The sequence below is a fragment of the Rhodotorula graminis genome (genome assembly GCF_001329695.1).
Source record: "Rhodotorula graminis WP1 unplaced genomic scaffold RHOBAscaffold_4, whole genome shotgun sequence".
NCBI lineage: Eukaryota > Fungi > Basidiomycota > Microbotryomycetes > Sporidiobolales > Sporidiobolaceae > Rhodotorula > Rhodotorula graminis.
Genome location: NW_017264931.1, coordinates 214,500 through 240,383, shown reverse-complemented (window position 1 = coordinate 240,383; position 25,884 = coordinate 214,500). Strand labels below are relative to the sequence as shown.

The 25,884-nt window shown below is 66.9% G+C and overlaps 11 protein-coding genes across 11 annotated transcripts; 5 read left to right on the top strand and 6 right to left on the bottom strand.

Annotated features, from left to right (window-relative positions):
• Positions 1-701: 701 nt before the first annotated feature.
• RHOBADRAFT_7253 (uncharacterized protein) lies at positions 702-2,197 on the bottom strand (the record flags this gene model as incomplete). Its single annotated transcript, XM_018419184.1, has 8 exons — positions 702-914; positions 1,025-1,168; positions 1,242-1,303; positions 1,371-1,403; positions 1,482-1,716; positions 1,790-1,833; positions 1,918-1,986; positions 2,149-2,197. Coding segments are annotated over 8 exons (849 nt in total), but the record flags the coding sequence as incomplete, so codon positions are not given.
• Positions 2,198-2,714: 517 nt separating this feature from the next.
• On the bottom strand, positions 2,715-4,238 carry RHOBADRAFT_34847 (uncharacterized protein; the record flags this gene model as incomplete). Its single annotated transcript, XM_018413235.1, has 3 exons — positions 2,715-2,893; positions 2,974-3,038; positions 3,160-4,238. The coding sequence occupies 3 exons, from the start codon at positions 4,236-4,238 to the stop codon at positions 2,784-2,786; spliced, it is 1,254 nt and encodes a 417-aa protein (XP_018272279.1). The 3' UTR covers positions 2,715-2,783.
• A 583-nt stretch (positions 4,239-4,821) lies between these two features.
• On the top strand, positions 4,822-6,185 carry RHOBADRAFT_52265 (uncharacterized protein; the record flags this gene model as incomplete). Its single annotated transcript, XM_018416256.1, has 5 exons — positions 4,822-5,142; positions 5,246-5,272; positions 5,336-5,370; positions 5,437-5,685; positions 5,770-6,185. Coding segments are annotated over 5 exons (1,047 nt in total), but the record flags the coding sequence as incomplete, so codon positions are not given.
• A 3,658-nt stretch (positions 6,186-9,843) lies between these two features.
• On the top strand, positions 9,844-10,544 carry RHOBADRAFT_66176 (uncharacterized protein). Its single transcript, XM_018418887.1, has 2 exons — positions 9,844-9,958; positions 10,038-10,544. Exons 1-2 carry the CDS (start codon positions 9,906-9,908, stop codon positions 10,519-10,521), a joined length of 537 nt encoding a protein of 178 aa, XP_018272277.1. The 5' UTR covers positions 9,844-9,905; the 3' UTR covers positions 10,522-10,544.
• Positions 10,545-10,731: 187 nt separating this feature from the next.
• Positions 10,732-12,006, bottom strand: RHOBADRAFT_49451 (uncharacterized protein; the record flags this gene model as incomplete). Its single annotated transcript, XM_018415250.1, has 6 exons — positions 11,857-12,006; positions 11,689-11,778; positions 11,573-11,612; positions 11,423-11,511; positions 11,300-11,351; positions 10,732-11,199 (listed from the first exon to the last, which is right to left on the bottom strand). The coding sequence occupies exons 2-6, from the start codon at positions 11,739-11,741 to the stop codon at positions 10,732-10,734; spliced, it is 702 nt and encodes a 233-aa protein (XP_018272276.1). The 5' UTR covers positions 11,742-11,778; positions 11,857-12,006.
• A 630-nt stretch (positions 12,007-12,636) lies between these two features.
• RHOBADRAFT_42554 (uncharacterized protein) lies at positions 12,637-15,313 on the top strand (the record flags this gene model as incomplete). Its single annotated transcript, XM_018414078.1, has 10 exons — positions 12,637-12,744; positions 12,821-12,891; positions 12,963-13,165; positions 13,243-13,682; positions 13,757-13,828; positions 13,892-13,901; positions 14,042-14,163; positions 14,267-14,837; positions 14,935-15,200; positions 15,290-15,313. 10 exons carry the CDS (start codon positions 12,637-12,639, stop codon positions 15,311-15,313), a joined length of 1,887 nt encoding a protein of 628 aa, XP_018272275.1.
• Positions 15,314-15,647: 334 nt separating this feature from the next.
• On the bottom strand, positions 15,648-17,535 carry RHOBADRAFT_42553 (uncharacterized protein; the record flags this gene model as incomplete). Its single annotated transcript, XM_018414077.1, has 4 exons — positions 15,648-16,528; positions 16,599-16,808; positions 16,888-17,063; positions 17,135-17,535. The coding sequence occupies 4 exons, from the start codon at positions 17,533-17,535 to the stop codon at positions 15,648-15,650; spliced, it is 1,668 nt and encodes a 555-aa protein (XP_018272274.1).
• A 912-nt stretch (positions 17,536-18,447) lies between these two features.
• Positions 18,448-21,116, top strand: RHOBADRAFT_66175 (uncharacterized protein). Its single transcript, XM_018418886.1, has 13 exons — positions 18,448-18,485; positions 18,556-18,565; positions 18,654-18,722; positions 18,782-19,100; positions 19,168-19,266; positions 19,415-19,493; positions 19,559-19,758; positions 19,837-19,913; positions 19,983-20,126; positions 20,187-20,298; positions 20,369-20,513; positions 20,582-20,840; positions 20,918-21,116. Coding segments are annotated over exons 1-13 (1,674 nt in total). The 5' UTR covers positions 18,448-18,483; the 3' UTR covers positions 21,077-21,116.
• Positions 21,117-21,258: 142 nt separating this feature from the next.
• Positions 21,259-22,109, bottom strand: RHOBADRAFT_64700 (uncharacterized protein; the record flags this gene model as incomplete). The annotated part of the gene is made up of 5 exons (XM_018418553.1): positions 21,259-21,592; positions 21,671-21,729; positions 21,798-21,860; positions 21,934-21,985; positions 22,058-22,109. The coding sequence occupies 5 exons, from the start codon at positions 22,107-22,109 to the stop codon at positions 21,408-21,410; spliced, it is 411 nt and encodes a 136-aa protein (XP_018272272.1). The 3' UTR covers positions 21,259-21,407.
• A 1,258-nt stretch (positions 22,110-23,367) lies between these two features.
• Positions 23,368-25,041, top strand: RHOBADRAFT_52260 (uncharacterized protein; the record flags this gene model as incomplete). The annotated part of the gene is made up of 5 exons (XM_018416255.1): positions 23,368-23,385; positions 23,465-23,533; positions 23,601-23,858; positions 23,922-24,243; positions 24,322-25,041. 5 exons carry the CDS (start codon positions 23,368-23,370, stop codon positions 25,005-25,007), a joined length of 1,353 nt encoding a protein of 450 aa, XP_018272271.1. The 3' UTR covers positions 25,008-25,041.
• A 218-nt stretch (positions 25,042-25,259) lies between these two features.
• Positions 25,260-25,774, bottom strand: RHOBADRAFT_42549 (uncharacterized protein; the record flags this gene model as incomplete). The annotated part of the gene is made up of 3 exons (XM_018414076.1): positions 25,260-25,279; positions 25,352-25,476; positions 25,560-25,774. The coding sequence occupies 3 exons, from the start codon at positions 25,772-25,774 to the stop codon at positions 25,260-25,262; spliced, it is 360 nt and encodes a 119-aa protein (XP_018272270.1).
• Between the last annotated feature and the right edge of the window lie 110 nt (positions 25,775-25,884).

Genomic DNA, 25,884 nt, shown 5'->3' with positions numbered 1-25,884 from the left:
ACCGAGTCGAGCACCGGGAGGACGACCGTGTCGAGGATCTCGCCCACTCCCTCCTCCTCGTCCACCTCGTCCTGCTGCGCCGCCGCCCTCGCCCTGAGCTCCTCCCTCTCCCTCTCGACCGCCCTCTCCCGCTCGTCGATCCTCAGCCGCTCGAGCCTCTCCCTCTCGCGGTCGAGCGCCGCCCTCGCGCGCGCGTCGGCGTCCCTCGCCGCTCCTCCTCCTCCTCCACCGCCCCCGCCAGACGACGACGCCGCCGACGAGTAGTCGTCGTACTCCGAGTGCGCCGAGGGCGCACCGCGCACCGTGTCGGCAAAGTCGTGCGACCGGACGGGCGCGGCGACGGGTGCGAGCGCGGGTGCGGGCGCCGAGCGGTGGTGAGGCGGCTGCGGCGGGGCGCGCGAGTGCGGCTGCGGATGCTGAGGGAGGCGGGACTGGTGCTGCTCGTGCTGCTGCTGCTGTTGACGCCGGCGGATCGTGGCGGGCCCGTCGGCGCGAGCGTGCATGTGGCGCACCGTGCCAAAGTCCCACAGGTCGTCGGCGAGCGCGAGGGCCCTGTGCGCACAAAGACGGCGACATCAACATGGTCAGGGTCGCTCGCGAGAGACAGAGACAACGTCGCATGGCGAGAGGTGGACGCACTCGGTGTCGCTCTCTCCTCCAGACCCGTCCTCGCCGCCTCGCGCCTGCCCTTCTCCCTCGGTCTCGGCCTTCCACCGGTCGAGGCGGTCGATGAGCTCGGTGAGGTAGCTCGTCTTGCGCGCCTTGCGGATGAACGGGTGCTTGAGGAGGTCCTTGGCCGACGGGCGCGCGAGCGGGTCGCGCTGCAGGCACAGGGCGACAAAGTCGCGGAACGGCTTGGAGAAGGGCGGGTCGTCGAGCGTCGGCGGCGGGTTCTTGGGGATGAGGAACAGGACCTGTCGACAGAAGAGGCGCGGGTCAGTGTCGTCCACAGCAGCACGGTCGGACAAACGGCCGCCCGAGCTCGAGAGGAGCTCGAGCGGGCGAGGGGACAGCCAGGACGCACCTTCATCGGGTGCAGCTCGGCGTACGGCGGCTCGCCCTTGGCCATCTCGATCGCCGTGATGCCGAGCGACCAGATGTCGGCCTTCGAGTCGTAGCCGCTCTGCTTGATGACCTCGGGCGGCATCCAGTACGGCGTGCCGACAAACTGCGAGGACCGACGACCGCGTCAGTCAGGGTGGACCGGAAGAGGGTACCGAGAGGAGAAAAGGTAGACGCACCGTGTTCTTCTTGGTCATGGTCGCCGTGAGCTGGCCCGAAACGCCAAAGTCGGCGAGCTTGACTGCGGGCGGCGAGACGAGGTCAGTGAGGGCGTCGCCGACAGCGGACAGAACGAGGGAGAGACGAACCATCTCCAGAGGCGCTGAGGAGGACGTTGGCGGCTGTGAGGCGACGGCGAGCGTGTCAGTGTCGCCTCGGACGTGCGAGATGACGAGCGCGAGAGGACCGCCTCGACGCACCCTTGATGTCGCGGTGCAGCTTGCCCTCCTCGTGCAGGTACTCGAGCCCGCGAAGCAGCTCGCGGCACACGATGGCGATGTAGTCCTCCTTGAACGTGCCCGGCTTGAGCAAGTCGCCGCACGAGCCGCCCGACAGGTACTCCATGACGATCCACAGCTCGTGGCCCCTCAGCCACGAGCCCTCGTACTTGGTGACGAACGGCGAGTCGAGCGACGACAGGATCGAAATCTCGGACTGTGCGCAGGTGGGCAAGCGTGAGCAGGTGCGGCCGAGGAGGACGAGGACGAAGAGAGGACGACGGGCGCACCTGGATGTCCTCGATCTCGTCTTCTGCGTCCTCGAGGTTGATGACTGTGCGCGCGACCACGTACAGTAACGACGGTCAGGTCCCTCCTAGGCGAGTGAGCCCGACATCGAGAGCGAGCGAGGACGCACCCTTGATCGCGACCGCCTTCTGCGTCTTGACCGAGTAGCCCTTGAACACCTCGCCGAACGAGCCCTTGCCTGCGTCGGGCAGAGAAGGGGGAGGAGAGGGTCAGGCTCATCGTGCAAGGTCCGCTCGGCGAGCGGTGCCTGCGCAGGCTCGTCCTCGCTCCAGGCGGCCGACGGCCTCGCGCCTCGTAGCGCGTACTCCCCCAGCACACAGAGAGAGAGAGGCGGACGCACCGATGCGGTCCTGGCGCACGAACAGCTCCGCCGGGTCCGCGTTGCGGTCGTAGCCCGTGCCGCCCGCGCTCCCACCGCTCCCGCCGCTGCCTGCGCTGCCGCCGCTCGTGGTGCTGCGGACACTGAAGCCGCTCGAACGCATGCCCACACCGCCGCCGGGTGGTCGAGAGGGCGAGGCGAGGCCGGGTGCCGAGGCGCGTTGAGCGATGTTGCTCAGGAGGGACGAGGAGGGAGAGGGCGGTGGGTGCTGAGGGTGCGCGCGGTGCTGCTGCTGCTGTCGAGCTGGCGAGTACTGTGCGCGCATGGCGGGTGCGGCAGGGTGGTGGTAGGGAGAGGGAGCGGGAGGTCGGCCTGCGAGCGGGGTCGCCTGCGACGCGAGAGGGGGCGCGTGTGCTGGCGAGGGTCAGTTCAATGCGCTTGCCCGTGTACTGCAGAGCCAACAGAGGAGCTCGCCATGCTGCGTGTGCTGCTTGCCGGGGTGGACGACGCGCGAGAGGAGAGAGAGGTTGGACGACGACGAGGCGGTGCTGTCGTGCTTTGACCTCTCTCTCGCCGACCTCGCACACTAGCAGAGACAACGACGTGCGACTCTGATCGTACACAGCAACACGGTCTACTCGCTCGACAAGGGACCCTCAGCGCTTCTTGTTCTTCATGCCGCCGCGAGGCCGCTCGCGCACCACCATCTTGTTGCCGTTCTTGCTCTGCGGCGCCCGCGTGCGCTGCCCCTTCATGCCGTTGCCCCCTGTCGACGTGTACAGAGGTTGCTCGTCAGTCGTCGACACGGGAGAGGAAAGAGAGAGGGAGAGGAAAAGAGGGACGCACACTCGTCGGTTGGGTGGTTGCCTCCCTTGCTCTTGCCGCGTCCACCACCGTGCGGGTGGTCCGTCCTGTAGAGTAGACGAAAGAGAGTCAGTACGTCCTTCACGGCGACAGCAACTCGTGGCGCCGGTCGTCCCAGAGGACGACGACAGCCGACGAGAGGGGGGCACGAGCGAGAAGGGGACGCACGCGTTCATGGCGACACCTCGGCTCTGCGGCCTGAAGCCCAACCAGCGCATACGACCGGCCTTGCCCAAGTTGCGGTGCTGGTGGTCGCCGTTGCTCACCTCGCCGATGCTCGCGACGCAGTCGAGCCCGACGAGGCGCACCTCGCCGCTCGAGAGGCGCACCTGGGCGTGCTTGCCACCGGGGCTCGACGCACTGATGATGCGCGCCGAACCGCCCGCCGAGCGCTCGAGGACGGCCTTGCCCTCGGGCGAGAGCGCGATGGCGTGGATGACGGTCCCGACCGGGATGAGCCGCAGCGGGAGGCAGTTGCCCGGCCGCAGCGCGAGCGACCGCAGGACCGAGACGTCGATCTGCGACAGGGACGGCGGCGCACGCGGCGGCAGGACGCTCTGCGGCGCCGACGGGTCGACGAGGTCGACCGACTCGGCGGCGGCGTCGGCGTCGACGTCGGCGCCGAACTCGTTGGAGCGCTGCGCGCTCGCGCCGCCGCCGATCAGGAACGAGTCGGGCACGCCCGAGCGGAACGACTGGACCGTGTCGCCCTCGCGCAGGCCGTTCGGGGCGAGGATGTAGCTGACGGCGCCCGTCTCCTTGTGGCGCACGAGGGCGATGTGGGCGCTGCGGCCCGGGTCGTACTCGATGCGGACGACGTGCTGCTCGCCCGTCTCGCGGCGGACAAAGTCGACGAGGCGCACGCGGCGCTTGTGGCCGCCGCCGCGGGCGCGGATCGTGATGCGGCCGTGGTCGTTGCGGCCGCCGTGGCCGCGCTTGGCCTCGGTGAGGGGCCGGAACGGCCCGCCCTTGTGGAGGTGCTCCGAGATCGGGACGCGCAGCTGGCGGAGCGAGGGCGTGACGGGCAGGTACGTCTTGAACGTCGACTGGCCCGATTTTTTGCTAAAGGTGAGGATGCGGCGGACCTTGCCGTCGGCGTCGGTGGTGGTGGCGGATGTGGGCTGCTTGGCGGCGGTGGACGACGACGAGAAGGGGCGCGCGACGACGGCGGCGGCGGACGAGGGAGCGAGGGCCGCCGAGGTGGACGGGCGGGCGAGGAGGCGACCTGCACGAGCGAGATGCGACATGGCGGCGCGGCTCGATCTGTGAGGGGGCGGCTGTGAGTCAGTTGTGGATCTCGGCGAGGTCGGGCAGGCTCTGCGGGTTGTTGGCGAAGGGCTGGTGGACCTCATCGGTCGCGCGAGGAGGACCGGAGAACGAGACGGCGACTCGTCCTCCTGCGGTCGGGCTGAACGAGCGATGGTGCGCGCAGGGTGCTCGTGTCCCGCTCGAGTATGACCCGGAGAACGTAAGGCTCACGAGGGGACGAGACGAGCTGGTGCGAAGCTGAGGCGGTCCTTTTTGAACGAGGCGAGGGCGGCACTCGCGGCCGGGGTTGGGGTGCGGGTCGGGTTGTGGAAGGAGCTGTCGACTGTGCGAGGTGTGCGACTGGCTCTGGCGGCGGCGAGAGTGGGACGAGACGGGGAGCGAGGCGACCACCTCGTCGTGAGGAGGAGGGACGCACCTCGACCTCGACTCTGCCACGCCCAGTGCGCCCGTGAGCTGCTCATACACGCCCACACTCGTACTACAAGCACTTCGGCCGCGGCCTCGATCTCGTACAAGCGCGTCGCCGCCTCGCCTCGTCCTCCCCACCTCGTCGCACACAAGACCGTGCATCGCGCACCAGCCTGCACAGCACGACCCGTGAGTGACCATGGCCGCCCCGCCACCAGCCCCGGCTCTCCTCCCCACCGCCGCCCTCCCCTCGCTCCCCGCCGCTCCGTCGTCCGCCGTGTCGCCCTCGCCCTCGCTCGCCCAGCCCGCCCAGTCCGCCAGCATGACCCCGCTCCCGTCCACCACCACCGCCGCCACCACGACCACCCCCAAGCCCATGGCCGGCACCAAGACCAAGGCGACCGACGCTCCCGACGGCGAGCCCAAACCCAAGAAGAAGCGCCCGGCAAAGAAGCCAGGCGAGGCCGGCCCTGGGTCAGTCGACGCTCGCACTCTCTCCCCGACCTGTCGAGCGAAGCCGCTCGACCGCGCCATCGAGGTGGCTCCAGAGGAAACTGACCCCCGCTCGTGCCCGCAGCAAATCGTGGCGCAAGGGCCTCAAGGGGTACGTCCTTGCCTCTCTCGAGTACGCTTGCAGACCCACAGACTGACTCGTCGTCCCGCGCAGCAACCTCGCCGGCGTCGGCCTGGACCCCGCCATCGGTCCGTCCTCCCTTCCTCCTCGCGCTCGCAAGTTCTCGACCCTGACGCTCCCCTCGCCGCCTGCAGCCGCTTCGCTCCATACCGGCGGCACCACCACGCCTTCTGGCTCCTCTCCCGGCCCATCTCGCACGCCCGCTGCCGCCTCCGGCTCGACGACGACCTCGGCCGTCGGTGCGCCGCCGAGGCTCAACAACCAGTACGTCGCGACGCACGCGCTCCAGCTCGGGACCCCGAGGCCGCGCAGGTGGATCAAGACCAAGATTGCGTTCAAGCGCGTCGACGGCAAGAGCGTCGCGCTCCCGAGCTGGCAAGGAGGTGCGTCGCGAGCCGTTTCTCCCCTTCTCCTCCTGTCCTCGCCCAGGACCTGACCCGCTCCTCCGACGCCTCGCGCCCGCACAGACTCGTACTCGCCGTTCGCCACCGCCGCACTCGCCGCGCAACGCGCCACCCCGACCGCGCCCACCACCACCACCTCGCGCGACGAGCTCGCGTCCCCTCCTCCCTCGACCACGCCGTCCTCCGCCTCGGCGCCGGTCAAGGGCCGCGCCTCGTCCCACGTCGCCGCGTCGCACCTCTCGGCGGGCGCGGCGTCGCCTGCCCCGAGCCCGGCGCCGGCGCCGCCGCAGGAGCAGCCGGCGAGCGTCGGCCCGCTCGGCTACGTCGCGCCGAGGCCGCCCGTGCTGCCGCCGCCTGCGGCCTCGCCCGTCCCGGCGGCGGCAGCTCCTCCCGCGGCGGCGGCGGCGGCTGCAGCGGTAGAGGAGGACCAAGGCGCGGCGAGTGCGAGTGCGAGTGCGGCGGGCACGAGCGCAGCTTGACGAGGGAGAACGGTGCGTCCTCGCCACGAGCGCTTCTTGGTCTTCTCTCCCCTGTGTTCTGCGTCGAGGAGGACAAGGTACTGATGAGATTTCTCATTACGGCGTGCAGCCCGACCTCGTGCGGCGCTTGGTCCGAGTCGGCCCGATCGTCGGCGACGCTCGACGCGACGACGAGCGGGCCCGCATCGGTGCGTCCCTTTTTCTTTCCCTCTCTTTCCCTCCCGGCGTCGGTCATCGACGTCCTGCGACATGCGCTGACTAGCTCTCGACGCCGTTCGCAGCCATGTCGGCCTGCCCAGCTTGTGTAGAGTTCCCTCGCCTCCTGGCAATGTGACACTGCGATGACCTTGAGCGTCTGCGTGCGGCTCGAGAAGCAGAGCTGTGCTGGTGAGCGAAAGCCAAGCGCGAGAGTCGCAGCTCCTCTCCCTCGTCCACCTCGCACACCGACCCTCACGACTGGGCGCGTCGTACTCGCTTCCACCTGTACCTGCACACAACTGCGATCGACTGCGCCTGTCCCCTCACCGCCACGAGCGCTCGCCGACAGCGCAGGGCGACTCGCGTCCTCATCACCAAACCGCGTCGTCCGACCTCTCTCGACCGGTGACAACGACTCGTGGACCGGTGGGCGCGCTCGTACGGGCATCAAATAGCTTCCAGTCGTGCATCGAGCCAGGCGGCCGCGCTGCGCGGGCTGTGGGCGACTGGTGCGTCCACCTCCTCCCCGCCTCCCCGTGTTTGGCCCCCCTCTCCCTCTCCCCTCGCCCCCTCTGCTACCTCGCGACGCGGTGCAGGGGTTTTGGTGGACTGACCTAGTCCCTTTGCAGGTGAAATGGCTGCGCAAGGCGAGCAGGGCGGTCTTCTGGGCGGCACGAGGCGGGCTCTCGACCTCGAGGCGGCTCATCTTGTCCTTTGTACGTCCCGCGCACTCTGTTCCTTGCCTGCAGGACCTTCACATAGGTCTAGACTCCTCGCCGAGCCGCGCACTGACCCTCTTGACCTCGCGCCGCAGGTTAGTTGCGCCCTCGATGGCACCTCCCCCTTCTCGGCCCCGAAAGCTTCCCCTCGCGCCCTTGCTGCGCCGCGCGACGGCGCCTTTCCCTCTCCGAAAGCTCTCGTCGTCCCTAGCGAGCGTCCCCAGACCGCTCAGAGTCTCGTCCGTCGTCGCACTCGTCCCGACGGCTCAGCGAGTCGAGCCGTCGCGGACGGGTCCTTACGAGGCCGCGCCCGCCCTCTCGTGCCCCTGAGGGCAGCGGGCGCACTCTGGTGAGCCGCTCGCACGGTGCGCACCCCTGCGGAGCGCCCGTGTGCCCGGCCACCTGCTAAAAACAGGGGGATCCTGCGCACCCTCGCTCAAACGCTAGCTCTTGATCTAGAGGGGCTACGGCGTTCTGTTTGCGCAAGATCGAACGAGGAGGTGTCTGCGATGGAATAGAGCGCGTTTCCGGGCTGTTTTGTCGTGCAGAGCGCGAGTTGGCTGCCCGTTGCCCTTCTCAACTCGGGCGACGGACGAGGTCGAGAGAGCTCTTTGTCGCGGCTCGCTCGGTCGGCAGCTCTCTCGTGGTGTCTCCTCGAGAGCCCCGTGAGCGCCATACGAAGCTCGAACAGCTGTGTACAGCGCAAAGCTTCTTCTCCTCCTCGATTCGCTGCTCGACCTCTTTCCAGCCTTTGCTCCTCGAGGATCGCAGGGTGAGTCGCAACAGGGCCGTGAAGGTCTTATTCAGCCGTCAGATGGTGTCCGTGCAGGTTGGGCTCACTGCGTCGTCCTTCGAAGCAGGCAGATGCGCTCGCGCCCTTTCTTCGTGCGAGGAGAAGCTTGCGAGATGCGCCACAACGAAGCGCAAGCAGCAGCGCAGCGGACCGACCGAGCAGAAGCTGAGGGACCAGGGCTATCTGAGAGAGACCCGCGACAGGTTCTGCGTTCGTCGCCGCGAACACCCTCGAGAGCTTTCAACTTGAGAAGGTCAACTTTCTCGGTCGTGCGGCAGCGGCCACGAAGGCCACCTGCTCGGCGCTCTTGCCCGACTACGCACGAGTCCCTCGTTCGACCTGACGAACCCGCGCGCCCAGCGAAAGCTCAAGAGCGACCGCCTCAGAGCTCCGCCTCGTTCTCCGCTTGGACTTACGACAAGCGCTGCCGAGCGCCTGACCGCGTAGACATGCGAAGGGCTCGCCGCGCCTCATCTACTTTCGCAGGACGTCGCGCGAGCTCCTTGCAGAAGGTTGCGAGCCATTCTGAGGAGACCCCGCTTCCGGCGAGGTCCGTGCGACGTCGAGCTACACCTGCGATTTGTCACGGCTGGCAGTCCCTGCAGGTCGCCGCAGCTGATCTCTCGCAGGCACAGGAAACGAGCACCTCACCGGCGATGCTTGCGCGCCTGCCGCCGGCACGCAGGATCCGGGGTGCGACCCCTTCAGCCGAGTCCGAGCGAGCTTGACCACCGAATCTCTCGTCCGGCTCGCCACGCGCGCAAGTGCAAAAATCGGCTCTCGGACATCGCATCGCTGGGCAGTCGACGCTTGTTTTCTGTAGCCGGCCGGCGAACCGAGGCGAGTGGTGAAGCTTGGGCTTGTGACGAGGCTCGACTTGAGAAGGTCGACTTGTCGACCTGCCTGCAGCTCGGGCTCTGTACGTCGACTGCAAGCGTGATTAAGGGCTGCGCTTCCGTGTACGATGAAGGAGGAGAGTGCTCTCGATTGACGACCAGACCCAATCCTGCGGTCGAGAGGGAAAGAAGGGGAAGGAGCGGAGAGTGCCCGACGGCGGAGGCTCGATTACCTCGATCGCACCTCGTCCTGGCCTTTTTGAATCGCAACGGACAGGCGGTGCAACCGGTTTCCCCGGCACGCGCACCGGAAGGACTCGTCGACTCGGAGACGATGCGGCCGCGCGAGCTGTCTTTCGCGCACGGAACCTCCTTTCTCTCCGAGCTTGTGAGCGACCACGCGCACACGTGCACTGCGCTCTTCCCTTTTCCCCTCGAGCGATGCGCCGAGGATGGCTTCCTTGGATCTGTGTGCGCGGCGGGCACCTGCAAGTCGAGCATCCGCCGAACGACGGACCGTGCGCGTTTCCTCGGGAAGTGACAAGGGCGCAAAGGTCAGAGTCGGGAGCGAGCCGGTGCGAAGAGCTGTGCGTGAGCAGGCTCGCAGGAGGCTGCGTGCGAGCAAGGGCGACGACGTGCGCGAACGCCCGAGCCTGCTCGAGCTCCCCCGGCTCCGTTACGAATTCGACTGGGCCGCACGAGATGGATCGCCTTGAAGTGCGCCAGGCACGGGGTGCTCAGCAATGTCTCAGGTCTCGACGAGATCTCTCGCTTCGCTCTGCCCCCTTGCACCGCACCACCCTGTCAATTGCCGCGCGCTCTCTCTCTCTCCTTCTCGCCTCACTCGCACGTTCGCCCCATGCCCGCCACGACCCTACCGGCCTCGCACCACCACCACAGCTGCACCACCGACTCGCAGTCGCCGTCTGTCGCCCGCTACCCGTACCGCCCCAGCCACTGCCCGCTCCCTCCGCGCGAGTCGCCCAGGCGCATGCTCGAGCACCGAGGAGACCAGGGCCCGACGTCGCCGTACGCCAACATGTCGATCCCGTTCTTCGACCGCGCCGAGGCGAGCAGCCTGTCGGAACTCGCCGGCCGCGAGTACCGCTCGCTCGCCGAGTCGGTGTCGACCGACGGCCTCGTCGCTCGCCTGCGCGAGACGGACCGCGCCGCCATGCAGAAGGTCAAGGGCTCGAGCCAGTCGCAGAGCGTCTCGCAAACGCAAAAGTGCGTCCTCTCTCTTTCCCTCCCTCCTCCGCTCTCGCCTCGAGCTCTCGTCCTGACGCTGTCTCCTTCCTCTCGCAGAACCTGAACATTCTCGCCACTCATCTCGTCGAGCAACCTACCTCTTTCACCCGGCACACCAACGAGTCGTCGTCGCCGTCGTCCCGCACCCAGCCGGACCACACCTCGTCATCGACCGTCGCATGGCCACCTCTTCCAGGCGCCGCCCTTCCTTCTCGACAAAGGCGCCGCCACCATATCCACAATCAGCATGCCGCCGGCACCAGGTCGATCATATACACGACACCCGCTCCTACGCCGGCGCGCTCAACATCAAGCCGCGAACCTCACCTCGAGACGCGCACTTTCTCCTCTCCTCGCATTCCCTTCTCTTTGTCACATCCGTCGTCGAGGACGTTGCCGACGCACCCTGTCACCCACCTGTGTCTAAGCTAGATCCCTCCCTCATTGTTGTCATCATCTCGAGCTCCCCCTCTTCCTCTCCTCTCGCCAGCCCCTGTCTCTCAGTTCGTCTTTCGGGGGCGTTTCTCTCTGTCGCAGCGTAACGAGCAGAACATGTTGCTCTTCTCCAATTCGACTCTGGCACAGGAGAGCGAGAGTGGAAAGCAAAGTTGGCCTTCTCAAGTTGCACTCTCGACGACGCGAGCTGAGAGACCACCTCGCCCGCTCGTGGTCAAGCCCTGGGCCTGGTCGACCCTTTCCGACACGCCCGCACGCGCCGCCGCCCTGGTCAGACCGCCACCTGGACGACCCTCTCAGCGACGCTCGCCCCTCCTCAAGCGCCTGCCGCTCCCGCGAGCGCTGCTCCCGAGCTCCTGCATCGTCGCCTTGCGCTCGAGTAACGACATGTCCTCACTGCTGTCGTCGCTCGCACTGCTGTCGCCCTTGCGCTCCGAGTCCGTCCCGCTCGCGTCGCGCAGCTCGCCCGAGCGCCTCGACGTTGCCGGTTTCGCCGCCGACGCCTTGCTCGTCGACGAGGGCGGGAGCAGATTGCCGCTTGCGTCGCACGGGAGGATCTCGCCCGTCTTGAGGTCGCGAGGGAGGAGCCACTCGGGGAGGACGGGCTGGCCCTTGGCGTCGAGCGGCATCGGGCGGCCAGTCTCGGGGTCCTGCGGGATGGGCATGCCGTGCGCGTCGAGGGGAGGATTGATGATCGGGTTGCGGTACAAGGCGAGGCCGAGGACGAGCTGGAGGGCGCCGAGGACGAGGGTCGAGATGCCGAGCTGCGAGGGGACGAGGCCGCCAATCGAGGTCGTGTCAGACGGCCGTACCGAGTGATCTCATAGCGGGTCCGCCGACGCAGAAAGACGAAGAGAAACTCACGACGAGGGGGCTCAGCTTGACAAAGTTGAGCTTTGTCGTGCAGCCAGACGAGCTGCGATAGGAGCGAGGGTCAGTGCGCCCGCTCTCGGATGAATGCGCAGTCGAGGAGGGACAGGGGCGCACCAGGTGACGATGAACATGTCGAGGACGCCGTACTGCAGCATCTTGCGGAAGAGGTAGAAATGCCACGCCGAAGCGAAGGTGACGGCAAACTGCGAGAGGGACGAGGTCAGTGCGAGGGTCCGCAACAGGGAGAGGGCACTCGTCACGGACCATCATCCAGCCCAGGTCGATCTGTAGCTGATCAGGGAAGCTGTGCCGGGTGCGAGAGAGGTCAATGTCGAAGCTTGGCAGCTCGTCGAGGAAGAAGAGGACGGCGAGGGACGCACGCCATGAACTTGATGTGACGCTCGAAGACGACCGAGTAGCCGAGCCACATCATTGTGAGGACGCCGGCGCAGACGTAGTGGAAGATGAACCTGAGAGGGCAAGAGGTCAGTCTCGAAACGAGGGAGGAAGCCGGCTCGAGCAGGACGAGGCGGGCGCAACGGACGCACCATTTCTCGGCGGCGACGATATTGCGAGCCCACACGGCCCCGAGCACTAGACAGGTGATGTTGGCGACCGCGCCGCCGACGGCGAGAGCGAGAACGCTGTAGACGAAGTGCTTGATGCGTCGGTGGATTGGCGCTCGTCGGATCCTCGCGATCTGGGCCTTGGTGAGCGGTGGTGGCGGGCCAAGCGGTGGGCCAGCAGCTGTGCTCATCGCAGCAGCGGTGCGGCGCAAGAGCGACTGTGGAGCTCGAGGGAGAGGAGCGCGGCAGGGGAAAGCGAGACCGAGGAGGAGCGAGCGCGGACAGGCGAGGCGGACCGGACGTTCCGGTGCGGCTCGACTGGCGTGCGAGACGAGCAGGCCGTCGCCGGAAGCAGCCGTGTCCGGCGGAAAGAGCCAGGCGCGCGAGCGGGGCGGAGCAGACAGCGGCGGTCCGAGCGCGCGGGGCAGGTTCGACGAAAGTCGGGCTCGGGTCAGGCTCGCGCGAGCGCATGAGATGCCGTCGAGCGAGCCCATGTACAGAGTCGAGCGAGAGAGCGAAGTGCGTGGAAGGAGAGTGGTCCAAGAGTGGAGCGCCGTGGAGATGAGACAGATGATGGCGAACCTCGGCCACAGCCTCTCGGTCCTGCCACAGCAGCTCTGTGAGTCTCCCTGACCCGCCAGCCCGCGCTTCAGAACTCACAGACCACCTACACAGACTCGCGCACCAGCTCGAACCGCGCCAGACCACCGCCTCGCCGCCTCCCCACCTCGACTGCTTCCGAACCTCACAAGCTCGACCACCATGTCCAAGCCCGGCCAGCTCGCCGACAACGAGGTCTACCTCGGCACCTACTTCCTCGACCGCCTCGCACAGCTCGGCGTCAAGTGCCTGTTCGGCGTCCCGGGCGACGTGCGCTCCCCCTTTCCCTCCTCTCGCTGGGGCCACAGCGAACCGTCGGCTCACCCTGTCGCCGTGCTCTTCGCAGTTCAACCTGACCTTCCTCGACCTCGTCGAGGAGCACCCCGACGTCAAGTGGATCGGCAACACGAACGAGCTGTACGTCACCTCGTTTCGCTCCCTCGAATCTCGCCCTGTCTCGCGGGGCTGACTCTTTCGACGCCGTACAGGAACGCGTCGTACGCTGCCGACGGCTACGCGCGCGTCAAGCAGGCCCAGCTCAACCAGGACCGCGAGGGCGACCAGGCCGACTCGAAGCCGGGCCAGGCCAAGAGCGGCGGCGGCAAGGACAAGACGCAGGGCGGCGTGAGGGGCCTCGGCGCCCTCCTGACGACCCAGGGTGTCGGCGAGCTGAGTGCGGTCAACGGCATCGGTACGCCCTCGCGCTCTCTCGGTCGTCGTCCCGATCAAGGGGGTCCATCCTGACTTTTCCCTCTTCGCCGTCAACAGCCGGCGCGTATGCCGAGCGCGTGCCCGTCATCCATCTCGTCGGCGTCGCGTCGACCAAGCTGCAGAAGTCGCGTGCCGTCCTGCATCACACGCTCGGCGACGGCCTCACCAACGTCTTCGAGCAGGCGCACTCGGGCATCACCTGCGCGCGCGCCTTCCTCCAGAAGGCCGAGGACGCCGCGTCCGAGATCGACCGCATCCTTCTCGCCGCCCTGACGACGGCGCGTCCGGCGTACCTCACCCTCCCGACCGACCTCGTCTTCATCCCCGTCGACAAGAAGCGGCTCGAGACGCCCATCATCCCGGACTCGGTCGCGTTCGAGAACAAGGACGTCCTCCCGACGGGCAAGAAGGTCGAGGACGAGACCAAGAAGCGCCTCGAGTTTGTCGTCAAGGAGATCGAGCGCCTGTGGGAGGGTGCCGAGGACCCGATCGTGCTTGTGCGTCGAAATCTTCGGCCACTCATCGTCGTTCTCTGCCACAGACACTGAATCTTGCCCTCGCTTGAATACAGCTCGACGCCTGCGCCATTCGCTACGGCGTCGGCCACCTTGCGCGCGACCTCGTGCAAGCCACCAAGGTCAAGGTGCGTCCACCTCCCGCTCTTCGCCTCTCCTCTCTTCGACACTGACTCGAGCTACTTACGCAGTTCTACACGAGTGAGCTCTCTCGCTGCCTCTTTCCTTCTCGTCGGCGGCCCCGACCTCGTCCCCTCCCGTCGTTGGCGACCTTCCCAAACTCGATCTCGCCTTTCGAGCCTTCCCTGTTGCCTTTGCCTGACCCTGCCTGTCCGCAACAGCTCCTATGGGCCGCACGGCGATCGACGAGGACCCCGAGAACGGGTTCGGCGGCGTCTACGTCGGCGAGATCTCGGACCCCGAGGTCAAGGAGGTCGTCGAGAAGTCGGACCTCGTCATCATGGTGTGTCTCTTCTTCTCTCTTCTCTCGTCCTGTAGCGCTTTTCGCGACTGGAGCGAACGAGTGGAGCTCACCTTACGGCCCGTCCGTCCCTCCTCGTCAACAGGTCGGCTCGCTCAAGTCCGACTTCAACACGGGCGAGTTTTCGTACCCGTTCTCGCAGGAGCAGGTCATCGAGCTGCACTCGGACTCGACGCTCGTCCAGTACGCCCACTACCCCGACGTGTCGTTCCACATGCTCCTGCCCGCCCTCGCCAAGGCCCTCAAGCCCAAGTCGAACGTCTCGCAGCCGCCCAAGCACGTCGGCCTGTCGACCAAGGTCCCCGAGGGCGACAAGGACGAGATGGTGACGCAGAAGGCCTTCTGGCCGATGATGGGCGCCCAGCTCTTCAAAGAGGGCGACATCGTCGTCACCGAGACCGGCACGTCCAACTTCGGCATCCTCGGCAGCGCCCTGCCCAAGGGCACGACCTCCGTGAGCCAGGTGCTCTGGGGCAGTATCGGGTTCGCGAACCCCGCTACGCTCGGCGCGCTCCTGGCGGCAGAGGAATCGTCCACGCCGCGTCGCACCATCCTCTTTACCGGCGACGGCTCCATCCAGCTCACGATCCAGGAGGTCGCCACCATGGTCCGCCTCGGCCTCAAGCCCATCCTCGTCATCCTCAACAACAACGGCTGTGCGTCCTCGCCGCTCTCACTCGCCGTCGCCGTCGTCGCCTGGTCGCGACCTTCCCAAACTGACTTGACCCCCCGTCCTCCTCTCCTGCCGCACAGACACGATCGAGAAGCTCATCCACGGCGAGACGGCGTCGTACAACAACATCCCGTCGTTCGACTGGCAGTCGATGCTCTCGTTCTTCAACGCGCCGGCACCCAACTTCAAGCCGCTCCCGACCAAGTCGTGGCTCGCCGAGACGCGTGGCCAACTCGAGGACATCCTCACCAACGACGAGTTCCAGAAGGCCGACAAGATCCAGGTCCTCGAGGTCCGCATGGCGCCTCTCGATGCGCCCGAGAGCCTCATCAAGCAGGGCAAGCTCGTGCGTCCGGCCTTCCTTCCTTCTCTCCTCAAGGAATCTCGGGCCTCTCTTCCACGGTCACAGGCCCTGACTTACTCCCCTGTCTACAGAGTGCCGAGCTCAACGCGGCGTGAGCTTCACGCCCCCATCTGTCGACACGAGCGACCTTGTCGACCAGCTCGCGGCGACGCTTTCCTCCCTCGCCCTCTCCCCCACCCTCTCGCTTGCTGTCGCACAAAAGGACACTGCCACCTTTCCCTTCCGTAGATAGTGTTTAGACCCTTCCTCGCTTTGCAACTCTGTCGGTGCCGCTTGAGCAGGACCGTGCAGCGACTTCTTCCGAGCCTGAGCGAGGGACGAGCACGAGAGACTTCTCTCATCTCTCGCTGTCTCTCGGATTCGCAGCGAAGGCGCCACGGGGCGCGAAAGACGAGCCCGAGCCTCTTGAGGAGCGTGAGAATGCGAGAGTTACCGAGAGACCGGCGCATTGGTTACGAACACCTCAAAGTCAAGGCCGCCAAGGATGTCCTCGTGCTCCGACGAATGCTCGAGCCTCGACCTGACGACGGCGAGGTCGGCTTCTGCGTCCCGCCTCGCAAAATCCATCTGCTGCCACCGCCTCTCGAGCTCGACGTCAGGCTCGCCGAACACGTCCTCGTGCAGCGCCCGGTGCGTCTCGACCTCGCGCAGGCCGGCACTGCTGGTCTCGAGCGCCGTCTCGAGCGACGCCGCGAGCGCGACGTCGAAGGCTGGCTCCCAACCGAGTCGAGAGGTGACGAGGCTCGCGAGGTTCGCCCGCGAGCGCAGGTCGTCCGCCCACGCGTGAACAACGTCCTCGACCGCCTCGATGTCGTGCTGCATGTCGCGCTCGGCGGCCGACGTGTCGGACTGGAGCGAGCTGCCCTGCCGACCCGAGACGGACCTCGCCCGGCGCCGAGCGCCGACGGCAGCTTTGGCGAGCCCGAGCGACGACGACGCCCATCGATCGGCGTACGCGTGCAGGACGACGGCCGTCTCGTGCGTGTGCATCGCCGTTGACGTGCTCGAGCGGCCCGAGACGTAGCGAGCGAGGGGCTCGTGCGCGGCGGCCGGCCGACTGGCGGAATCGGGCGACGGCGAGACGTCGTTGACGGGCGCAGGCATGCTGAGCGAGATGCGGCCGGTCGAGCGCAAGGTGGTCGCGCCCGACATGATGAGGGTCGAGGGGAGAAGTGTGAGGGGACGAGGGTTGACGAAGCGGTCGGCGAGGACGTCGGCGAACAGGAGGTCGACAGGGTCGGTCGAGTCGATGGAAGGATCTGGACGATGCCGCAACGCGTGATGATCGCTCTCGACAATCTCGAGGGTACCTGCGAGCGAGGAGAGGCCGTCAGGTCCAGGCGTTCGCCGCCGGCGACGTCGAGAATCGAGAGCACGCACTGCCCGGTACGAGAACCCGCAGTGCCTCCTCGCAGACGACCTGCCAGTCTTGCTCTCGCAGCGCGAGGTTGACGAAAGACAGGCGAACATGGTCGAACGAGTCGTCCTGGAACGGGAGGCGCTCGGGCAGGGCATGCTGGATGAACGAGACCCGCTCGTCGTACGAGGCGGGCAGCGGAATGGTGGCCGACGTAGGAGCGACGTCGAGGCCTGTATGGTCGGGTCGAGTCAGTGAGAGTAAGAGGTGCGCGCCGAGGAGCGAGGAGGCTCGGAAGGAGGAGGGACGCACCGACGAACTGCGTTTTCTCCCAGCCCGGCTCGATCGCCTGCGCCATGATCCAGAACGGCGTCGGCCCGCAGCCGAGGTCAAGCACGTGTCGAGGCGCCTTGTCTGAGCTGCTCGAGGACGCGTGGGCGAGCGAGCCCTGCGCGGTCGCGCTCAAGAGCGAGCCAACGAGTGCTTCCCTGCGAGGGGGAGAGAGAGATGTCAGTCGCGCGCACGGATCAGGAGAGAGGAGAAGAGGCCTGGGACGCACCAGTTGAGCGACGAGCGCGAGTACGAGAGCAAGTACTGCGGCTCGCGCGCATACGGCTGCGCCTCGAGGCCGCCGGTCGGGATGTGCTCGTCGTACCACGCGAGCTCGCCGACGTCTCGAGACTGAACGCCAGGTTCCTGCTCAGAGCGTGCCGTATCGATGGATCGCCGAGGCGACTCGAAGCTCGTCGCGCCGCCGCCGCTGCTGCTGCCGAGCAGCTCGACGGTCGACCTGCCGAGGTCGAACTCCTCGGTCGGGACGAAGCGGCTCTCGCGCACGGCGCGTTTGACGAGCTTGGAGCCGGTGCTGAGGAGGTTGCCGGTGCGAGAGCGGGTTCGTGCGGGTGCTGAGGAGGTGTCGCGGGCGGCAGGGTGCAACTGGGGAATGGCGACAGCGGCCATAGTCGTCGGCTCGAGGGCTGCCGTCGGCGAGCTGGATGGGCTGAGCGAGGCGGACAGGCTGTGGACCAGGGCGAGAGGGGAAGAGCTGTGTCGGACGAGGAGCGCCGGCGAGTCGGCAAGGGCAGCTCGTGCTCCACGCCGGCTGGGCTTGTGCGGCGAGTCCGGGCTCGTGAGCGGCGGGTGGGCTCTGTGCAGCACGGGCCAGCAAGCTGCGTCCCGCGAACCGCCTGCATTGTCCCCGCTCGCTCGGACAAAGGGAGCTCGGTGACGGAGGAGCGCTCCAGCGCGGCCGCTGCGCTCACGCGACTAGCAGGCGAGGGTTGGTGCTCCAGCTGCGCTGCAGCACGCTCGGTAGCAGCTCAGCCCGGCGCAAGGGCGAGGTGAGAGGGCGAGGCGAGGAGAGCGCGGTGCGCGAGCGAGCCCACAAGCGATCAAGGTGCGCGATTGGCTGCGGTGATGCGGGCAAAAGCTAGACGCCGCAAACGCGCCTCCGCCGAGCCACCCGGCCGACGCGTTGTGCGCCCCAGGTTTAGCTCGCCGTCGGCGGCCGGAGCAGACTCGCAGCTCGCTTTCTCGCCCTCGCTCCTCATCCAGATGCTACGGCGGTGACCCTGCTACATGCCCACGACGCCCACCGATCCACCAGCACCACCTCTCGACACGCTCCCGAGCCTGCCGCCGCTCGTCGCGCGTCCCGCGGTTCCGTCGGCACGAGACGATGGCGATGCTCGCGGCGAGACGAGCCCGCACGCCGATAGGGCGACGGGCGACGCAGAGAGCATCAAGACGGCTGTACCCGGCGGCGCAGCTCCAGATCGGCGGCCTTCAAGCGCGACCGCCGTCTCGCCGGTCGACAAGACGGCTTCGACCGGCGGCGCCGAGGAGGGCGCCCAAGGACCTGCAGTCGCCGAGCGCTTCGAGAACGGTCTCGTAGACCAGACGAGCTACATGTGCGCCCACCTTCCTCGCCGAGTCTCGCCCTGGCCCTGGAACTGCAGAGCTGACCCTCGAACCCCGCAGGCCTGTCAAGGTGAGCAGCCTCCCTAGCGCTCTACCGCCCTCCCTGCACCCTCTATCAACCATCGTACTCGTCACTGACTCACTCGCGTCGCCTGCAGAGTATCCTCATCGTCTTTGCGTCGATGCAGCTCGCCGTCCTCCTCTCGTTCCTCGACCAGACTATCGTCGTGCGTCCTCACCCTTTCCTCTCTTTCCCTATCATCAGCTGACGCTCCTCGTCACGAAGAGTACTGCATTGCCCAACATCTCGGCCGCCTTCAACGCCGGCCGCTCGTCGTCATTCGTCGCCGCAGCGTACCTTCTCACCTCGAGCGCCGTTCAACCCGTCTGGGGCCGGCTCAGCGACGTCTTTGGCCGCAAGATCACCCTCCTCTCCTGCGTCGCCATCTTTCTCGTCGGCTCCTTGGCGTGCGCGCTCGCGCAGTCCATGTTGCAGCTCATCATCTTTCGCGGCCTCCAAGGCGTCGGCGGCGGCGGCCTCCTCACGCTCGTCCTCATCATCGTGTCGGACATCGTCTCGCTCAAGGACCGAGGAAAGTACCAGGGTGCGTCCACGTCCACGTCCACCTTGCGCCTCGTGCGAGCCCGTACTGACCTTTCGCGCTCCTGCAGGCCTTACCGAGGCGACCATCCTCGTCGGAAACGGCGCCGGGCCAATCCTGGGAGGCGTCATGGCGCAAAAGCTCACGTGGAACTGGTGCTTCTGGATCAGTGAGTCGTCAGCCTACTTCTCCCGTCCCCCTGGGCCTTTCTCGTCGTCCTCGAGGTCGTCGAGAAGCCCGCTCGCACCCCTCGGACCTTTCTCTCGCCGCTCTGTCGGCACGTCCGGACGAGGTACTGACCATTCTCGAGCACGCAGACTTGCCGATTGGCGGCGTCGCCATGGCCGTCATCCTCTTCTTCCTCCCCCTCAAGGCGGTTCGAGGGTCCATGAGACAGTGCGCCCTCGCTCTCCGTCTCTCACAGAGTACAGTACTGACAGGCTGTATTGCGTCCGTCACAGGAAACTGCTCCAAATAGACTATGGCGGCGCCCTGCTGTCGAGCTTCGCCACGGTCCTCGTGATCCTCCCGCTCAACTGGGGCGGCGTCTCGTTCCCCTGGGTGTCGGGCCCGGTCCTCGGATGCCTCATCTCGGGCATTGTGGGCTATGGCGTTTTCGTCGTGTACGAGTGGCGCGTGGCAAAGATCCCGATCGTCCCTCGTACGTCCTCCTTCCCCTCGCTCTCTTCCTCGCCTCGCCTCGCCTCGAACCTCCCTGACTTTCTCTCATCCTACACAGCGTTCATCTTCAAGAACCAGACCGTCTCGGCCGTCTTCGCGTCGACGTTTTTAAACGGCGCGACCATCCTGACCCAGGTGCGCTCCCTCTCCCTCCTCCTCCTCGTCCTCGAGCGCACCCAGCCCACCCTCCTTGACCTCAAACAGGTCTATTACCTCCCGCAATTCTTCCAAGTCGTGCGCGGCGACAGCCCGATACGGAGCGGCGTCTTGATCCTGCCGCAGCTCACCATGACGACTTTCGCCGTGTTCGTCTCGGGCCAGCTCGTCGCTCGGACCGGCGAGTACAAGGTGCGCCCCGCCTTTCCCTCCTTCTCCTCGAGTCAAGTCATCTGACACTGGTACTCGCAGCCCATGATCTGTGTCGGCTACGCCTTGTGGGCCATCGGCCTGGGCCTCCTCTCGACGCTCGACGAGACGTCCTCTGTCGCCCGCATCGTCGGTTACCAGATCCTGAACGGCGGTACGTCCCTCTCGTACGTCTCAGTCGCGGCGTCAGCGACCGGTATTGACTCTCCCTCGTCGTCTCGCAGCCGGCCAAGGCGGGACCCTCCAGACGAGCATGGTTGCGGCTCAAGCCGCCGTCGCTCGGTCCGAGATGTCGGTCGTCACCTCGGTCCGCAACTTCATGCGCTCTCTCGGTGGCACCGTGTTCCTCGTCATCGCCGCCACGATCTTGTGCGTCGTCTCCCTCTCCTCGACCTTCCCAAATCCGCCCGAGCCTGACTCTGCTCTACCGAGCGCAGGAACAACACCCTGCGGTCCAAGCTGTCGCCGCTCGGGTTCGAGCAAGACCTCATCTCGGCCGTCATCGACGACCCGACGGGCATCTGGCGGTCCTCGTCAAAGGAGGGCACGACGCTCCTCAACTTGCCGCAGGAGGAGAAGGACCAGATCATCTCGGCCTACGTCAACGGCTTCCACACGCTCTTCCACGTTCTCGCGGGCTTGATCTCGGGCGCGTTCGTCATCGCCGTCGTCCTCATCAAGCGGCACTCGCTCTCGGTGCGTCGACTCTGTCCGCCTCTCTGCCCCTTTCCGCGCTCACTCGATCGCTCACTCTCGCACACATCGTCTCGCAGCGCAAGGACGAAGAAGCGCTTAAGCAGAAGGGCCAAGAGTGGGTGCAGCGGCAAAAGGAGAAGAAGAAGAAGGCCGGTAACGGCGCCGACGACGACGCCGAGAAAGGGACGGCGGCGAAGCGGCCGTCGGTAGACGGAGCCAAGAAGACGTCTCTGTAGAGTGGTAGACGCTGTACAACTCGAGATGCCTGTCTCCAGCTGCGATGCGAGCGAGCGAGAGAGAGAGCGAGGCCTGAGCGCTCGAGGCCGGCAGAAACGCACGCCCAGGGTTACACGGCGTGCTGCTGCGGGTCACTCTCGCTCACGCTCGCGCCAAGACGAAGACAGAGAGACAACGGGAGAGAGAACCGAAGGAATAGTTGCACATGCCCGCCGCTCGACCCTGCAAGTCGAGGCTCGTCCGCCTCGCCCGCACCTCGCTCTCTACGCTCCTCGTGTGCCTCATCTCGCTTAACACGTCGTACTCGCTGCAGCGGTCGAACGACGACTGCTAGGCGTGCTTGTTGCCCGTGAACGCTTTGATGTCGATGCGGTACTCGGCGCAGATCTTGACGGCGTTGCACAGGTACGAGTTGCGCTCGTTGGTCGAGTGCTCGTCGAGCGAGGTCCAGATCTGGAGCTTGTCCCAGTCGAGGCTGGCGATGTGGTTGGCAAAGTTGGTCTCGGTCTCGAGGTCTGTGTCGAGGTGAGAAGGGAAAGGGAAGCGTGAGTGAGGGTGGCGAGGAGCAGGCCGAGGGGAGGGACAGGACGCACCCTTGAGGACGGCAATCATGAGGAGGAGGAACTGGTCGTCGCGGGGCCGTATGTTGGACCTGCACGGGGAGGACGAGCAGTCAGTACGAGGTCGCCGAAGGGCTCGAGGAGGGACAGAGAGCCGCACTTGTACGACATCTGCGGCACGAGGATGTAGTTCTTGGGCTGGAGCTTCATGTGACCCGGGAAGCTGCGGACAGTCGGAAGGGCTCGTCAGTACCTGACCGCGACAGGAAGCACGAGAGAGAGAGCGAGAGACGCACTCGGTGAGGACGACCGTGTCCTCCACGCCCCACTGCACGCCCTCCTCCTTGTCTGCGCACGAGAGAGACGTCGTCAGGACAGAGACAGAGAGAGAAGAGAGAGAAAGAAAGAGAGAGGACGCACTGAGCTCGCTCCAGATGACCTCGAGGTCCTTGATGTCGAGCTCGCCGCCCATCCAGCCCTCGCGCATGTCGTCGCGCGCAAAGAGGCCGACGACGCCGTCGCGCTCGTCCTTCTCGGGCCCGCCGGTCGGCATGTTGAGCTCGCGCAGGGTCTTGAGCGCGAGCTCGCGCGGCAGGCTCGAGTAGAAGCAGAACGACCACGGGCTCTGCTGCGACAGGAGGTACGCGAGGAACGGCTCGAGGTACGGGCGCGACAGGACGTCGGTGTAGCCGCCCGAGAGGTGGTACGGGAGGCGGCAGTCGACGACGCCGTCGAGCGAGATGACGAGGAGCGGGTGGTCCGACTGGGTCGGGCGCGACGGGACGGCGGCGCGGCGCAGGTAGTCGGGCGACGGCGTGACCGGGCCCGTGAGCCGCTTGATGGTCGGGTCGCGGAGCGAAATGCGCGGGTCGGCACGGCGAGCGCGACGCTCGGCACGGCAGTCGTGGCACGCGCCGCAGGTGCAGAGGCCCTGTCGCGGGGAGGAAAGGGCAGGTTCAGGTCAGGTCGTGTGCGAGGGAGAAGGGGAAAGGCGAGTGCACCGGAAGGAGGACCTCGCTCAGGGGCACCTTCTTGGCGACCCTGTCGCGAGGGTGAGGAGGACGGCAGAAGCCGAGACTCACAGGGAGGCCGCCGATGCCCATGCCGCCGAGCAACGAGTCGATGGTGGCCAACTCGCGGCCCATGGCGCCACTGGGGGCCGTCAGGCGAGAGAGGCGAGAGCGCGCAGGCGCCTCGTCCTCCGAGTCGGTGTCGGGGCCGCTGAACATGCTGTCGCGGCGGCGCAGAGTGGACGACGGCATCATCTGCGAGTTGAGGACGATCGGGAGCGACATGGCTGAAGGCTGGCGGGAGGTGGCGAGGCGTGTACCGAGAGCAAGAAGCGCAAAACTCGAGCGGCAGCTGGCCAGGCGGACGAACGGAGTGTCCGCGGGGCCTGCGACGGACAAGACGGACAGGAGGCGAGCGCGTCGCCGAGACAGGGGCAGACCGTACCAGGAGCAAGCGCGGACATGCCGAGAGGAGGCTCGTGGGTCGATCAGAGCCGATCTGGATCGGTAGCCGCCGAGAGCGGTGCGTGGACGAGGGAGGAGGGAGGAGGAGGTGGGGAGGGGGAGAGGAACTCACCGCTCGACACCGCTACACCGCACAGCCGAGGCTACAGCTAGCTCGTGCCGCTTGCGTCCCCTCTAGAGAACCTTCTGGTACCGGCCCCGCCCACTCAAGACTCGCCTGCTCGCCGCCCTCGCCCTCGACAACCTTCATCAGCGATGTCGGACTGGAGCGAGGTGAGAACTCTCTGCCTGTCACGAGGGGTGTGCCAGGCCTGCACAGACTGCTGACAGACTCTCTGGGCGCGCGCAACAGGCCGGGCAACAGCTGCTGCCTGTACATTGGTCCTCGTTCGACAACCTCCTCGTCAAGGTGCTCTTCAAGGTGCGCTCTGCGTCTCTCTGTGTCGTTCTCGGCGTGCACACAGCACCTAACAAGCGACCACAAACAGGATGGGCAATTGTCGCTCATGGCGACCGACCTCGAGGCCGTTTACTTCGAGTCGCTCACGGCGCGCCAGCTCAACCGCCGGCTTGAGGACGCACTCGCGACCCTCAACGCCCAGATCCAGAGCCAGACGCAGAGCCAGGGCATCATGGTCGGCATCGGCGACGAGGGCGAGCGCCTCCTGCGCGAGTCGGTCGACGCGCTCGTCGCGGCGGTCGCGGACGGGAGCGCGACGGTCGACATCTCGCACGAGGCGTTCGAGGTGCGTCGCTCGCTCTCTCTCCTCTCGACACTCGCACGTACTGACCTCGTTCCGCTCCTGCAGCACATCGTCAGCGTCACGGTCCCGTCCAGCTTCACCGTGCGCTTCCTCACGACCTCGCTCGAGCACCAGTCCTCGCCCGCCCTCGCCGCCCACCTCGTCGCGCCCCTCCTCGGCGTGTGCTCGTCGCTGCTCGCCCTTCTGCGCGACGCGTCGACCGACGACGCCGACCTGCTGCGGCGCGTCGAGACGGCGATCGACGGGTCGGGTACCGCGGAGAGGATGCAGGAAGGAAGGGCTGCGAGGAGGTTCATGGGCGTTGGCGGGCCGGCGCTTCTCGGGAGGTGGGTGCAGCGGTCACTGGGCGCCAAGGAAAAGGACCTGCGTGAGTCGAGCGCACGTCAAGGTCGGCACCGTCGAGTCGAGTCGAGCGCCGCACTGACCCCCTTGCCTCTCGTCGCAGAACCCGTCACGCTCTCGCTCCCGACACGCTCGTCGACCCGCCTCTTCTCTCCCTCGACCAGCACGTCGGCCTCGCAAGCCGCTGCTCCTCCACGTCCCTCGCCGACCAAGCGCCGGCGCTCGCCCTCGCCCGTCGTCGCCTCGCCCTCGCCCACACCCTCGCCCGCCAAGCGCGCACCTCCTCCATCCTTCGCCAACCGCATGCTCAATCACCGAGGGGCGGCATCGGCGGGCGAGCGCGTCGCCTGGGACGACTCGCAGTCGCAGGCGCCGGCGCGCGACGCCGAGTCGCTCGCCGAGTCGATGCTGCTCCCTTCTGCGGCGCAGGCGCCCTCGAGCGCACACGACGGCGAGCCTCGGACAGATGACGAGCAGGAGGGAGGAGGACCGAGAGGGAGGAGAGGCGCCGGGACGACGGACGAGGGTGAGCCGTCGACCGATGACGAGGTCGCGCCCGTGCGCGCCGCTCCTTCGCCAACGCCGACCCCGGCGCCCGCGCACGACGCCGACGAGGGCGCCGCAGCGTCCGCAGCGGCGAAAAAGCGCGCAGCGGCGCAGGCCGAGAAGGACCTCGAGCGCGAGCGGCGCCGGGCGCGGTTGCGGCAGCTCGAGGTGAGCGCGAGCGTGGCAGGCGAGGCCGGGCAGCGCGACAAGAAGAAGAAGGCCAAGGCGAAGAAACTGCTGTAGCGCGAGGCCTCTGCCAATCTCTCTTCTCGCGAGCTTTGCGGACTCTCGGATCGTGCGACGAGGAAAGGGAGAGAAAGATCTGTGATTCGGTACAACCTTGACGAGAGGGGAGGGGGAGCTCAGAGGAGAGAGGTGATACAGCGTGCTCGGTGCAGAGGGAGAGAGACACGTAGGGGTATGCGGGCGAGAGAGGGAAAGGGGGAGGGAGAAGAGGATGCGAGTTGTTGCGGCGGTGAGGGTGGAAGGAGGGTCCTACTTGGACATCTGCTTCTCTGCGGGCCGCGACGACGAGCCTGTCAGTACACTGTCTGACGGACAAGGGGCGAGAGAGCCGAGGGACGCACCGAGGAGGTCCTTTGCCTCGTTGACTTTCGAGGCGAGGTAAGGGGAGCCGCCGCGGTCCGGGTGGTTGGCGAGCATGATGCGGCGGTGGGCGTCCTTGAGGCGGTTGAGCGTCATGTGAGATTCCCTGTGTGCGGCGGGTGTACGGTGGGTCAGTCCCGGTGCGCCACTTTGGCCGAGGAGGAGGAGAGAGAGGAGGAGGGGACGCACCGCAGGCCGAGTATCTCGGTGGCCTCCTTGCGGTCCATGCGAGGGGCAAAGCCGCCCTTGACCCACTGGTCCTTGCCGCCTGCGCCGGGCTGACCTGCGATGGCCTGGAGGAAGGGGTTGAGGCGGGCGCCGTTGCGTGCGGCGCTCCTGAGGCTGAAGCGGAGAGCGAGGGTGGTGCCTGCGACGCCAGCTGCGAGTGCTGCGAGGGTAGCCATGTCTGCACGGGTGCGAGAGCGACGAGCGAGAGGAGGAGGAGAGAGATCGAGTCGCCGAGAATCGTCGTCGCCATCTCTCCTCCTCGTCCTCCTCCTCCACACTCAGCGAG